The sequence below is a fragment of the Canis aureus genome, chromosome 3 (assembly GCF_053574225.1).
Source record: "Canis aureus isolate CA01 chromosome 3, VMU_Caureus_v.1.0, whole genome shotgun sequence".
NCBI lineage: Eukaryota > Metazoa > Chordata > Mammalia > Carnivora > Canidae > Canis > Canis aureus.
In genome coordinates this window covers 83061609-83074673 of record NC_135613.1, presented here as the reverse complement: position 1 = coordinate 83074673, position 13065 = coordinate 83061609, and the positions used below count along the sequence as shown (strand labels likewise).

Below are 13065 nucleotides of genomic sequence, written 5' to 3'. Positions count from 1 at the left end.
ATGCCCAGGCTCCTGATAGAGACAATCCTGGCTAATTGTTCACTCACTTGGAGAGGGGGTTTGCTTTTTTTTTTTTTTTTTTTTTTTAAAAAAAAAAACAGTATTCCACACTGTTTAACAAGGGAGGAAAGTTCTGACTTTCCTGTCTGAATCCTTTTGGTCCAAGGGCAATGACACGCCTTCTCCTGACCTCATCAAGTCTAAATGCAGGTGTCCCGAGTGTGCAGGGTTGGCCTTTGCCAACCAGCTGGGCTGTGAGCACTTTTCCAAGAGATCCAGCAGCTAGGGGCAGAGCTGATGGGCGCTGTGCAGCTGCAGCTGACAGCATGCGGACCAGGCTTTTGGAGATGGCATTGAGGTAGACAGGCAAAAGTCATTCCAGCTGCTTCTCTTGGAGAGAGCAAGCGAGAGCCGGGAAAGGCTAGTTCCCTAACAGGAAGCAGGAACCTGCACGGAGAGTTGTCAGCCCAGCGGTCCTGTCCAGACCATACTGCCTGAGTGTGCAGGATTATAGGAAGCAGACTCCAGGAAACCTCTTTCTCGGGCTTTCTCTTGTCATCTTTAGCCTTCACATCACCTTGGCATCTTCTGTGTAGAAGATGCGTGGGGCCTCCCAGCCAATACTGGCCTTCAGTTCCAGCTTGTAGCCCAACCACCGCTTGTGCATTTGGCCTGGCCTGTATTTTCCACGTGTGTTGTCCTGGCCAATTTCCGCCATCAGTAAAGTTCTTTTCATCGAATCATAAATCAATAGTGGGAACAAACACACAAAACAAAACCCACACAGTTCAAGTTCATGAATTTGTGTTGGACGGGAGCAAAGGGAAGGAAAGTTGATTCAAATTTGGAAAACATTGAATTAACTAAACATTTGTTGATTGACTCCTGGGTTCTGCTCTGTGCTAGGAGGTGGGGATGCTGTAGTTGTCCCTTTGAAAAGGACTGTCCTTAGGCCATTAAATAAAAGGTCCCTTTCTCTGAGGTCAACCTGACTTCTACTCTAAGTGGGGACATTTCTGGACCTGACACTTAGCTGTTCTCGGGCGTGTAGAGTGGGGACAAAGGGGCAGCACTGATGTCTTTCTTGGTGACTCATTTGATGATTACTCCATTGTTTGAAGAGCTGGATGTTATGTAATCAACATTTTATCCCCTCCCCCTCTTAACAATCTGGGATTTTCCATCATTTTGTCAACCTTCCTGGAGGCATGTTGATTTTTCCACTAGATTACTAGAATTTTTTGGGCACGTCCCAGGGCAGCCCAAACTCTCCACTCCCTAGAACTTCAGATTCACCCTTGGTGGCAGGGCCTGTGGAACAGCTGCCGTGAACCCTTCGGTGCTTTCAGAGCAGAGCTGAACTCCAAGCTGTTTCCTGATGGCATCACTCAAAGCAAACTGGAGGGAAAGTGCTGGCTCTTCTTTCTTGCAATGTACTTTCCATTCATTTTGACATTCAGAGGCAATATATTGGCTCCTTTTACAGAGATCACTAATGGTCATCTTTTCCCTTCTGTATTTCCATCTTATTCAGCCAGTAACACATACGTATGTCCAGGGAATTTTTTTTTTTTTTTTTTTTTTTAAAAAGGCCAGAGCTAAGGGATTACTGGTTGAGGAACTTATACAGTAGCCTTGCCTGGAACTCAGCCATTGTTATAAGTCAGTTTCATATGATACACTCAAGATCCATGGTGAGGAAGAGGGCTTCTGGAAATTACTACGGTAAAGTGTCTCACTGCCTAAAGATCATAGGTTGGCTAGTAGGAATTCTCAGGTCATTTCTTTGTCTTCCTATTTGCTTTTTATGGGAATTTGTGCCTGAGGTGAATCCAGAGGATTTTTAACCTGAGCCATATTTATGTATCTTTGCTCTGAACGTGGTCTGTGAATACAAGAGGGATTGGATGTGGAGATAAAAATACAGATGGATATAGCCAGGGATGACATGTTGGTGGATGTGCAGATTTTGATTCCTCACTCTTCCTCACCACCTAATAGGAATCAGGCTTTGTAGATATTACCTCCTATATGCACTTCAACTTTGCCCACTTATATGACCTGTATCACCATCTCCCTAGTCAAAGCCACCGTCATCTTTCGTCACAAGTAATGCAAGAACTTTTTGCCAAATCTTCCCACATCTATTCATGGTTACCTCCTCACCCACTCTATACAGAATAGCTAAGGTGATCTACTCTTTTCCCCCCCATTTTTTTATTGTAGTAAAATATACATAACATAAAATTCACCACCTTAACCATTTTTAAGTGTACAGGTCAGTGGAGTTATATACATTGATAGTGTTGTGCAATCATCACCAATATCCACCTCCAGAACTCTTTCCATCTTGTAAAATTGAAACTTGGTTCCCATTAAACAACAGCTCCCCATTCCCTTTCTCCCTCCAGGCTCTGGCAGCTACTATTCTACCTTCTGTCTCTATGAATTTGATTATTCTGAGTACCTCATATAATTTGTCTTTTTGTGATTGGCTTATCTCAGCATAATGTGAAAGTTCATCCGTGTCATAGTTCAGGTCAGAATGTCCTTCTTTTTTAAGGCTGAATAACATGGCATTGTGTGTATATACTACACTTTGCTTATCCATTTATCTACTGGTACACATTTGGGCTGCCTCTACATTTTAGCTACTGTGAATAATGCTGCTGTGAACATAAGCATATGGATCTCTCTTTAAGACCCCACTTCAACTCTTTCAGATATATAGAGAACTCCTAAAACTCAACAAGAAAAACCCAACAACTCTATTAAAAATGAGCACAATCCCTTGAATAGACATTTCTGCAAAGAAGATACAAAAATGGCCAATAAGCACATGGAAAGATGTTAAAAGTCATTAGTCATTAGGGAAATGCAAATCAAAACTGCAGCATGGTACCACTTCATGTCCACTAGGATGCCTGAACAGATTCCATGCTTGTCTTTCCCCCTCCTCTTAATCAACTGTCCTCCTGGTTTTTCTGATCCAACTGCATAAATCTTTTTGATACTAAGATGGACCAAGTTTCCCCTCCTACTCCCCTCTTCATAACCTTCATATGTGCTCTTCCCCTTGTCTAGGACCATGAGGATGGTCATTAGGATCACCTGGATTGTGCGTTAAAGCATAGATTTCTGGAGTCCCCCACCCCACCCAGAGGTTCTGATTCAAGAGGTCAGGAGAGGGTCTGAGAATTTGCATTTCTAGCAATTTCCAGGTGATGATTGATGCAGCTGCTCTGGGGACCACACTTGGAGAACTACTGGAGTATTTTTCTTTTTCTTGTTTAAACTAGTATGTGTGTTTTGGATCTCAGGTCAGGCATCTGTTCTCCTGAGGAAGGCCTTTTCTGATTCCCCCAGACTTGCAGGAATAACTGTTCCATGTTAACATCTCCTCTTCTGCTTCTCCTACGAAGCCCTTATTGAGATTTTGAATGTTTAATTGTGCAGCTAGTTTTGTAGTGATTGATCCCCTGCCAGAATGTCCTCACGTCCAGCTCCATGAGGGCAGTGATCATTGCTGTCTTGCTCACTGCTTGCTTCTCTAATTCCTTGCACACAGCAAGTGCTCAATATTGATTTGTTGAGTGAATGAATGTTGTTATTTCCTTTTCGTGGAAGTAGGTAGCAACATTAATACTCTCACTGAATGTGAAGGATGAGTAAGGACTATGGGTGAATTAGTAAAGCTACGCAAAAAGAATGAGCTTTTTTTTTTTTTTTTTTTTTTTTTTTTGTCGAGGATGCAGAACATTCTAGGCAAGAGTCAGGTTTTTTTTTTTTTTTTTTTTTAAGGGGCCTACCATGCTGTGGAAAGCCCCCCAAATTTTACCTGCCCTAGTGAGGACGTGTAGTACAGTTATTTCTCAGCTTGCCTTCTTCAGGCCATTCATGCCCTATCATATTTTATGGGTGGTTAACTGCCTATTAGTTTTTAAAATTAAGATACAATTAGCATATATCAGTTTCATGTGTACAACATAATGATTTGCTGTTTGTATCTATTGCTTAATGATGGCCGCAGTGAGATGAGCTAAGCTTCATCGCCTGTGTTGTTTTTATTATTCATACGGCATTTCTTTTCCTTACAGATATGGAATGTGCTGATGTACCACTATTAACTCCAAGCAGCAAAGAAATGATGTCTCAGGCATTGAAAGCTACTTTCAGTGGTTTCTCTAAAGAACAGCAACGACTGGGAATTCCAAAAGGTGTGTTTTGTTGATGGGAAAAGAGAGGGATGGGATCAGACTTTTGGGTGAGGTTGGTTTTCTCAGCTGTAGTGTGAGGTAGACATTATGACTAAGCACACGTCGGACAGCACCTGCCGCTGCCTGCAGACGTCTGCTCCAGCCATCGTAGGCACATGCCAGTGCTTCCCCATCTCCCAGGTTTTGCCACTGTCATCTTGGTCTTAGAACAGTGGTTCCTAAACTTGTTTGCACATGAGATTCACGATATTCAAAAAATTCCACAGCCCGGACCATGTCCCAGACCCAAGAAGTTGCAATCCTTGGTAATTCCAAAGCACAGTCAATCTTGGAAAACACAGTCTTAGAGTCATTTTGGGCCATCATTGGATGAACCCAGTGAGCTAGATTCCTTGGAATTTAACTGATTGCTCTTTTCTTTTCCATGTGCTTTGGCGAAATGTGTTTATGCTTGGGTGTTCTCATCTGAAAGGGTTTATTCAGGAATGTAAGGGGACTGGAGTTGTCGGAAAGGACAAATGACTGGAGAACACTTAAGCCTCCAGCAAGCAACAGTTCCCGAACAATTGAGCAGAGAGAACACTTTTCTGTTGAGTAAGAGTAATGCCCTCCACAGCTCCTAGCCCAGTCAGACCCACATCTTAGTCAGTCTGTGGATATACCTCCAAACCTTTTCTCACGTATATACTACGTCACTACAGACCTTGGCTGACAGCAGTGCCCAACATCCTATTAGGATCACAAAGCGGAAGAAAGTGAATTCTGACCCCTGGGTTTTCCCAGCATCTCATGAAGTCATCTGCTGGATGGAAGTGGGGGGGACCTGGACAGCAGGCGCGATGTGAGCACCACAGCCTGCCTGCCATCCTCCGAGCTCTCTAAGGACCACACTGGCGTAGTCATGTTCAACCTCAGGCCCCGCAGGAAGAGGATATGTTATCTGGTCCCTGATGTGCCCCATTCTTGCAGGGTGTCTGGTATAATGGATACAGGCACCTGATAATGTTATCATGACTAAGTACCACTTGAATGACTTATTATTACTAGTTGCTATGGTTATTACTAGCCACAGTCCGCTAAGATAAAAATGATTAATGCTAACATCTCAGGTCAGTTATGACAGTTAAGGGCAGGGGTAGGTAAGTGCAATCTCCAGAACACATTTGACTTTGTTATTATTGTTATGAAAGGAGTCATTTTGTTCCTTGGTCCTGGACTTAAAAAAAAAAAAAAAAAGAGCCTCATGAAAATAAGGCAGTGAGAGAGGAGATTCATGAACTTATGTCTGAATAGAGGGTGGAGACTTACTCATGTATTACGTTTTGGCCGATGGTAGTGATCCTCCTAGCTGGCAGGATAGAGAAGGTGGAGATGCTGAGTGTGGGGAGGAGTGTTATGGAAGGTGCCCCGCGACGTGCCTCTAGGGCTGGTGCTTCCTAAATCTGTAAATCAGAAAAACATCCTCAGCGAGTGCAGATCCTTGAATGTCCTCCCTGATGCTGGGGCAAGAGATAAAAGCTGACCTGCTGGATTGTCTTTTGATCCCTTTCCTCAGACCCCCGGCAGTGGACAGAAACCCATGTTCGGGACTGGGTGATGTGGGCTGTGAATGAGTTCAGCCTGAAAGGTGTGGACTTCCAGAAGTTCTGTATGAATGGAGCAGCCCTCTGCGCACTAGGGAAAGACTGCTTTCTCGAGCTGGCCCCAGACTTCGTTGGGGACATCTTGTGGGAACATCTCGAGATCCTGCAGAAAGGTAATGGTGTGGGGACAGAGCGAGGTGGAAGCTGCGTGGGGTTGCTGCGGCAGTAGGTAGGGGAACATGCCCCTGGTGGGATGTCGATGCCATTACCTGTGGGTGTCTTCTCACAGCGTATAGGGTCTGCCGAGACACGTCAGGCTGGCATGTGCCAGGTGCTCAATAAATGTCAGTTTCTTTTTCTTTTTACGTATTGGAGGTTCAGATTTTAATATTTCGCAAGATTGCGCTCCCAAAGCTTCTTGATATGCAAAATTCTGATCCCAGTCCTTACTTTAGACTCCTATGCTCTTCGAGCAGTGTCAGACGGGGTTTTTTTTGGTGGTTGTTTTTGTTTTCCTGGCCACCTTAAAACACATTCCCTTGATCCATGGCAGTGTGACACCTGTCCACATCCACCAGAAAGCTTAGCTTCTCAGAGCTAATTACTGAGACTGGCTTCTCTGCCCCCTACCTGGGGTGGAATTGCAGTCGTGTGGGCTACCTTTTTCATCTGGAGCAGCAGCTGGGGTTATATCAGGATACCGTGTTGCAACCTTGTAATGACATGGCCTCCCCTACCAGCCTCTTCCAACCTTTTTGGACCAAGTGACTCATGTACCACAGTCCTGGCTGAGTATAGAAACAGCAGCAGGCGGCAAACTTGGGTGTTTTTGCACTTATTTTTCTGAATTTCTTCTTAAAATAAATTGCAGTTACCAGCAGTCAGCGGTGCCCTCCAGCTGACTGTAAGCCTAGAAGCCCGTTGCCCTCCCTGACCCAGGCCCACCCTTTCCCTGTGGTCACCCGCTCCAACCCTTGGCGCAGACGCTGGGGGCAGGGAGCAAAGCTCAGGATTAGCACTTTTAGTCCATATAATACCTTCCTTTGTTTCAGGGTATTTTCCACCCCGCAATGCTCAGGAGAGCCCCAAATTAGATTCCTCTGGGCCCAGGAGTGTTATCTTTCTTCCTTCTCTTCAGCTTCTGCTGGAAAATAAATAAATAAACACAGTCAAGAACTAGGTGAATCTTGCTGCGGCTGCCACCGCTGAGGCCGGCGGGGGAACAGGCTTCCTGAAGCTGGGTGTCCGCGTAACTGCACACACGCCCACTCCTGTGTGTTGACATGAGTGACCTGTTTATAGAGGGAAAAGATAGGGCAGGCTCAGAACCCATCCGATGTAACCGTTGGCGTATAAACACAACAGTGGATCCTACCAGACCGTGTAACCCAAATATATTCTCCTAATACGCTGTTGGCCTCTACTTAGCTCCATGGAGCGACCAGGTGCGCTGGAGGGGCTGTGATCACAGTTGCCATTAATAAGTCTGTGGCAGCTCCTGGTTTCCAGAGTGCCTGAAGATGCGTTTTCTCTTTGGATTCTCAAAGCAGTCCTTGTGAGATAAGAGGGGCATGTACTCTTGGTGTCCTCATCTGTAAAACGAGGGCAGATTAGGTGGTTTCCTCAAGATCACTCATTTCCTTAAACTTGGGTCTCTTCGATTTAACTTCCTGCCCTGAGTTCTTTGTGTAATAATATGGACTCGTGGGGGAGCGTCTGGGCCCCTGAGACAGGTGTAGCCTACCTTCCTGCAGAGGAACAGTTTGAGAGAATGCAGGCAGATCAGGAAATCATTGAGAATGTTGGGGAACCAAAATCCCATCATCCCACCCATTTTCATCTGGGAGAGGCAGTATGAACCCTCTCTGCTTAGATCCTTGAAGAGCCACAGCAAGAAGTTTGCATGGCGGCTCCTGCTTTTGTTCTGTAATCAAACTAGAACAACGGGGCCCCAGAACATAGCTGTGTGGGGTGGGGTGGAGGGCCAAAGGTACAGGGATGTTTCAATCTGATAAGCTGCTAAAGCAAAGCTTAATCATTTTATCTCAACTGGGAACTGTTTTTCTGTGCAGGCATAAACTTGTTTTCCCAGCAATCTCTGCTCCCAATGAGCTATCAGATACCCGAGGAAAAAAGAAAAAACAAACCCAAGCCAACACTCCCTCTTTATGTCTGATTTGCAGTGAAATAGAATCAGACCACTCCATACAATGGTCAAGGTCACACCCATTGGGCTCCAGGGTGATGAGAGGATCCTCGAGCTCACCTTAATTCGGCGGAGGGCCTGTCTGTGCTCCATTCCTTTCTCATTCCAAGGGGAGGTGGCACCTGGTTGCCAACAGCAGTTGGTGATACTGTCCTCTGTCTCTGCGTGAGCCCAGCCATATCCACCAACTTGTCACCTTCCCAGTATTCCTGTTCTTCTCTGGGCCTACCCCTTGAAATCTGGGGGTGATGGAAAAAAAAAACAACCCAAAAACTAGACAGCTTTTGGAAGAAGTGGAGGCTATAAAATCTACCTACCTAAAGATTGTAATATATTTCTGAAAAAATTTTGGAACCGATCAGTTGGAGCGTTGGGGACCGATTTGGGGTAGCTTCCCCAGATGTCTTGAAGCCTCTGATGGTAATGTGTTACATGCGTGCATCAGAATGAGGGTGGGATGCCTTCCCAACCCTTAGAGATTACTCACTGGTGCTGCTTCCAAGATATTAAATCCCATTTTGCAGCTACTGAAATAATAGACTTAGCCATACTTTTGTGATCTCATCTCTAGACAAGGCCCCAGTCAGGGTAGACTCAGACACCAGCTCAGTTAATGAAAATGCCGATTTCTTAGAGGGACTGAGATCACTGCGGCCCTTGTGTCCAAGGTCCTCGTAGGCCAAACGTTACTTGCATGTTGACCTTTTCGTTTGGTTCCCTGCCCCGTCTGTTACAGAGGATGTGAAACCGTATCAAGTGAATGGAGTCAACCCTACCTATCCAGAATCCCGCTATACCTCGGATTACTTCATTAGTAAGTTCCTCTTCTACTCTTCTCTCGTTTGGCTTGCTATGGTGGGAACCTAGGAGAGGATTCCTGACCCAGATGCTCTCAGGCTGTTTCGTGGTGATTCTCCGGAAAATAATATTGGCTTAAATGTAGCCTCTTTGTCACTTATTTTGTTATCTCCACGAGGCACGAGGCTTCAACCTAGCTACATGTTGATATGTTTATTAACTACACACCAGGATCTCTCCTGATACCTTCAGCAGGAAAACCATGTGGGGGGCCCATGACTTGACCCCTGAACTTTGATCTTACTTGATGCTGTGTGCCCTGGTGGCCATCAGAGGTTTGGGTTAGGGATTTGGTTGTGGCTCTTGTTCTTTCCCTTTTACTAGTAGCTATGACAACATTGCCTCCGATCATTCCTCGAGACTGTGCCATGTAGCTTTAGATTCCATTACAGAAAACAAAGCCTTCTCCCTTCTAATAGATGATACGTAACTATACTGGAGAGGTGGCCAGAAGAGCATTAGGGTAGGGCTGTTCTTATCCAGTGGCCTTGCTTTCAAATGGAGTCTTGAGCAGGTTTGTTTTCATTTTACCCTTTTACTTTATTATGATTTTTATTCTAATAACACCAATGATATTAAGTACTGAGATGCCAAGAGTTTATCATGTGCCAGAGGTATCGGTAGGCCTTTTACACATATGCCCTCATTTGCTCTTCATCACAACGCTCTGAGGGAGATTGCAATCATCCCTATTTTAGAGATGTGTAAATTAAGCCAGAAAAGGGAAGTTATCTTGTCAAGGAAGTATCTTGTTAAGTAGTGGAGCAAGGTTAAACACCCAGGCCCTTCTCACTGAAAATATGTTCCTTTCATTCTCTAAGGCAGAGTTTGTTTTCATCTTGTGCGGCTGTTGTGAATGGTGAAGACCCGCCTATTTATTTTGGGTACAAATTGGCCCTCTCTCCAACGGCACATGTTCTGTTTCCAGGTTATGGTATCGAGCATGCTCAGTGCGTTCCTCCCTCGGAGTTCTCAGAGCCTAGCTTCATCACAGAGTCCTACCAGACACTCCATCCCATCAGCTCGGAGGAACTCCTCTCCCTCAAGTATGAGAACGACTACCCCTCGGTCATTCTCCGGGACCCTCTGCAGACAGACACCTTGCAGACTGACTACTTTGCCATCAAACAAGAAGTTGTAACCCCAGACAACATGTGCATGGGGAGGACCAGTCGTGGTAGGTCAGATTTCTTCTCTAGGAGCTCTTGGGTTTCCAAGAATTACCTGACTGTGAGTTTTTCAGGCCCCATCTTTTTTCCTTTGCCACGGGCCCTGAGTTTCAGCCTTTCCATTAGAATGTCTAGATTCTAAGAGCTTTCCAACATGGAAGTTTAGCCAAGTCTACCGTGATGGCAAAGACCATGTGTCCATGGTGGACTTGGAACTATTTGGGTAAAACATTTTATTAAATGGTAAGTCTAGTTGAAGATGGTTGTTTTTTTAAGGTATGATTTATCTTCTTTGAGAGCATTTTGCTTGGGGAAGACACAAATGGTTCAGGTGACCCTCCTCGAAAGCCCTTAGCTTCCCATGCATCCTAGTGATCCTCCCAGAGTAATCCCACGGCAGACTGCAGACCCCGGCTTGGTATCTGGGTGACCTCTGCTTCCCAGCCTGGGCTCTCTAGCCTCCTGTGACTTCTTTGGTTTGGGAAGATACAAGATGGTTAACCAACGGTTTATTTGGAACCGGTCATCAGCAGTGTGGTGAAAGTGTGTATTTAGCTGGAGGACCAGGGAAAGAGGTGGCCAGAGGCTTCCAAAAGAAGGTACTCTTGTTGACATGACTATTATGACAATGGTAAAATATTCACTGACAGTGAAGTAAGCGTTTCAAAATAGAACTGACTGACTTTATAAAGCAAAGAAAAAAAAACAAAAACCAAAAGGGTAGGTACACCCAAATTTAAGATCAGGACATGAACGCTCAGAGGCGCAGCCCGCCTGAACAGATGTCCAGATTGTTTTGTGTCTGAGAAAAGTGCAGTCCTCTGTAAGGAGGGATTCGTTCATCGAGGAAGAACTAGCCGATTTCTAGAGAGTTGAAATAAAAAAAAAAAAGACTTTTCCAGTGGATCTAGGGGAAAAAGCTATGAACAGGAAGAGGAACAGGGGAAGCTCATGTGAGCAGCGCTGAGGCGTTTGGTCACAGAAGGCAGGCTTGGCCGGCCCCGTAGTGGTTTCTGCTCAGCGCTGACCCTGCTGCCTCTTCTGAGTCTCTCAGGAGGGAGCCCAAAGACATCTTTACTTTGAAGAATCACTGTACAGGCACTGGGGGCCATACACATTGTCGTCTTCTTCGAGTGTCAGCCTCACGCTTCCTCCCAGCAGGCCCTAGGATGAGCAGAGGGAAAGTCCCTAGCAAAATCTGAACCTGCAATCTTCCTTCTCAGGGCCCCAGGGTGTTTGTGTTCAGACCGAAGGGGATGGGTGGGACCAGTTTTGCCTTCCCCTTTCTGACTTTTTTATTTTTGGATACAAGTCTATTTAAATATATACACACATGTATGTGTATCTTTTTTTTTTTTTTTTTTCTCTCGGGCAGGTCAAAGCAACAAAATGACTTTCTTTCTCTTGGGGCTTTCTGTACATCTAGGTGATGAGGCCGGGTCTGAGGGCTGGGCTCATCCGCGGCGTTACTTGGGTAGCTCTGCTGTCTCCTTGTTTTTAAGTCGCGTCTGGCTTGGCTTTCGTGGGATTGTCCCTCCTCCGGCCCCTTCTGTTGGTTCTGGGTTTTGGTCCTGACCATCCTTCCAACCCCACGTCTGTGACTGTGGACCAGGCAGTGACCCGCTCCAAGGGGCACGAGGTGTTTCTTTCTGACCTCGCGGCCCGTCCCTTGCAACAACCTGGCCATGTGCACTGGAGAGGAAGACCTCGTTGTTCACGGCTGCTTTGGCACGTGAGGAGTCCTGCAGACCTGACATCTTCTGGGGGCCGACCGCGTCTGACGTGGTGTGGTTGGCTAGACCCAAGGCCTCACCGCTAGCTGATTACTAGTAGCAATCATCCTGGTGCCCGTGTACTGCATGGTAGCGTACAAAGTGCTTCTGTGTCCCATGTCTTTGGACTCTGAGTACTGTCTTTGTGCCAGTCTGTCCAGCGGGTTGCTGTGGGGCCACCCCGTCTGCTATGTAGAGTGCTCTGAGGTCTGTTTGGGGGAGTCAGATGGCTCTGGAAGGGCCGTGCTCTGAGACCTGTCACAGAGAAGCTGGCCAGTGGACGTCTGAGAGGACACATGCTTCCCTGCAGGAGCACAGTAGCCTAACTGAGTGCCTAATCCAGTTGGATTCAACCCATTTTTGGAGAGAATACCCGTAAACGAAGGTTCCCAGCTCCAGGATTGTGAAATAGAGCTAAAATGAAAGCAGCCTACTGCTATAAACCGCAACTCTCAACAGAGTTACATTTGGCTCATGTTTGAGAGGCTGCCAGAGGGTGGTTATGGCCTAGTTTAGTGCCCTTGCTTCTTGGGGCTCCTTGGAAACTCGGCTCTCCTGCTTGTGGAAACTCCAGTCTCCGTGCCCTCCGTGCCAAATAAAAAAGTGACTGATAGAGATAGAATCGTCTCAGAGAGAGATTGGAACATAAATACTGCCTACATACTGGTGCCGTGGTGGGGTGTTCTTCACGAAAAGATGACTTCTCTTTCTTAGGCTGGTGGTGGGTTTGCCTCACAAAGAAGTGGGATGACCATTAAGAGGGGTAGCTGGTCTAAGCAAGCACCTTTTTATGAGATGCCACAACATTTCCTTTTTTCTGTTAAAAAGAGGCTATTGCATTCTGGTTGTAGGCTGTTTTCTTGAGTTTCTTCATGTGAATTTTTGGAAAAGACAATTCTTTCATTCGTTATGATAATAAAAAACTTAACAAATGTGCCAGTGGACTGGGTAGGTGGTGCCAGTAACCCATGGAGCTCTTCAGTTTGCCTTCTGGAGATTATTTTTCTTTGAATGGGTGGTTTGAGGAAGGAATGAGATTAAGTGGATAAATACCTTTCTGTTAAAAGCAGTATTGGAGGGGATAAGAGGTTCAGGAAATCTACAACAGGGGCTTTACGAAAAGTATATATTTAACGGAATACCTTTTATCTTGGATTTTTTGGTTGCTTGTTTAAATTTTATGAGCAACGTATCTTCCCTCCTAATTATGGTAGGTTTAATTTTGGTTTGGACACCATAATTAAATATTTGAATTCCACT

The 13065-nt window shown here is 45.6% G+C and overlaps 1 protein-coding gene across 7 annotated transcripts in view; it reads left to right on the top strand.

Annotated features, from left to right (window-relative positions):
* ETS1 (ETS proto-oncogene 1, transcription factor) overlaps positions 1 to 13065 on the top strand; it is a 130755-nt gene that overhangs the window by 93331 nt on the left and 24359 nt on the right. For all 7 annotated transcript variants that reach the window (XM_077894145.1, XM_077894147.1, XM_077894144.1 and 4 more), the window contains 4 exons: positions 4098 to 4217; positions 5773 to 5973; positions 8743 to 8820; positions 9793 to 10041. In XM_077894145.1, coding sequence (XP_077750271.1) covers positions 4098 to 4217; positions 5773 to 5973; positions 8743 to 8820; positions 9793 to 10041 — 648 coding nt within the window. The remainder of the gene's footprint in view (positions 1 to 4097; positions 4218 to 5772; positions 5974 to 8742; positions 8821 to 9792; positions 10042 to 13065) is intronic.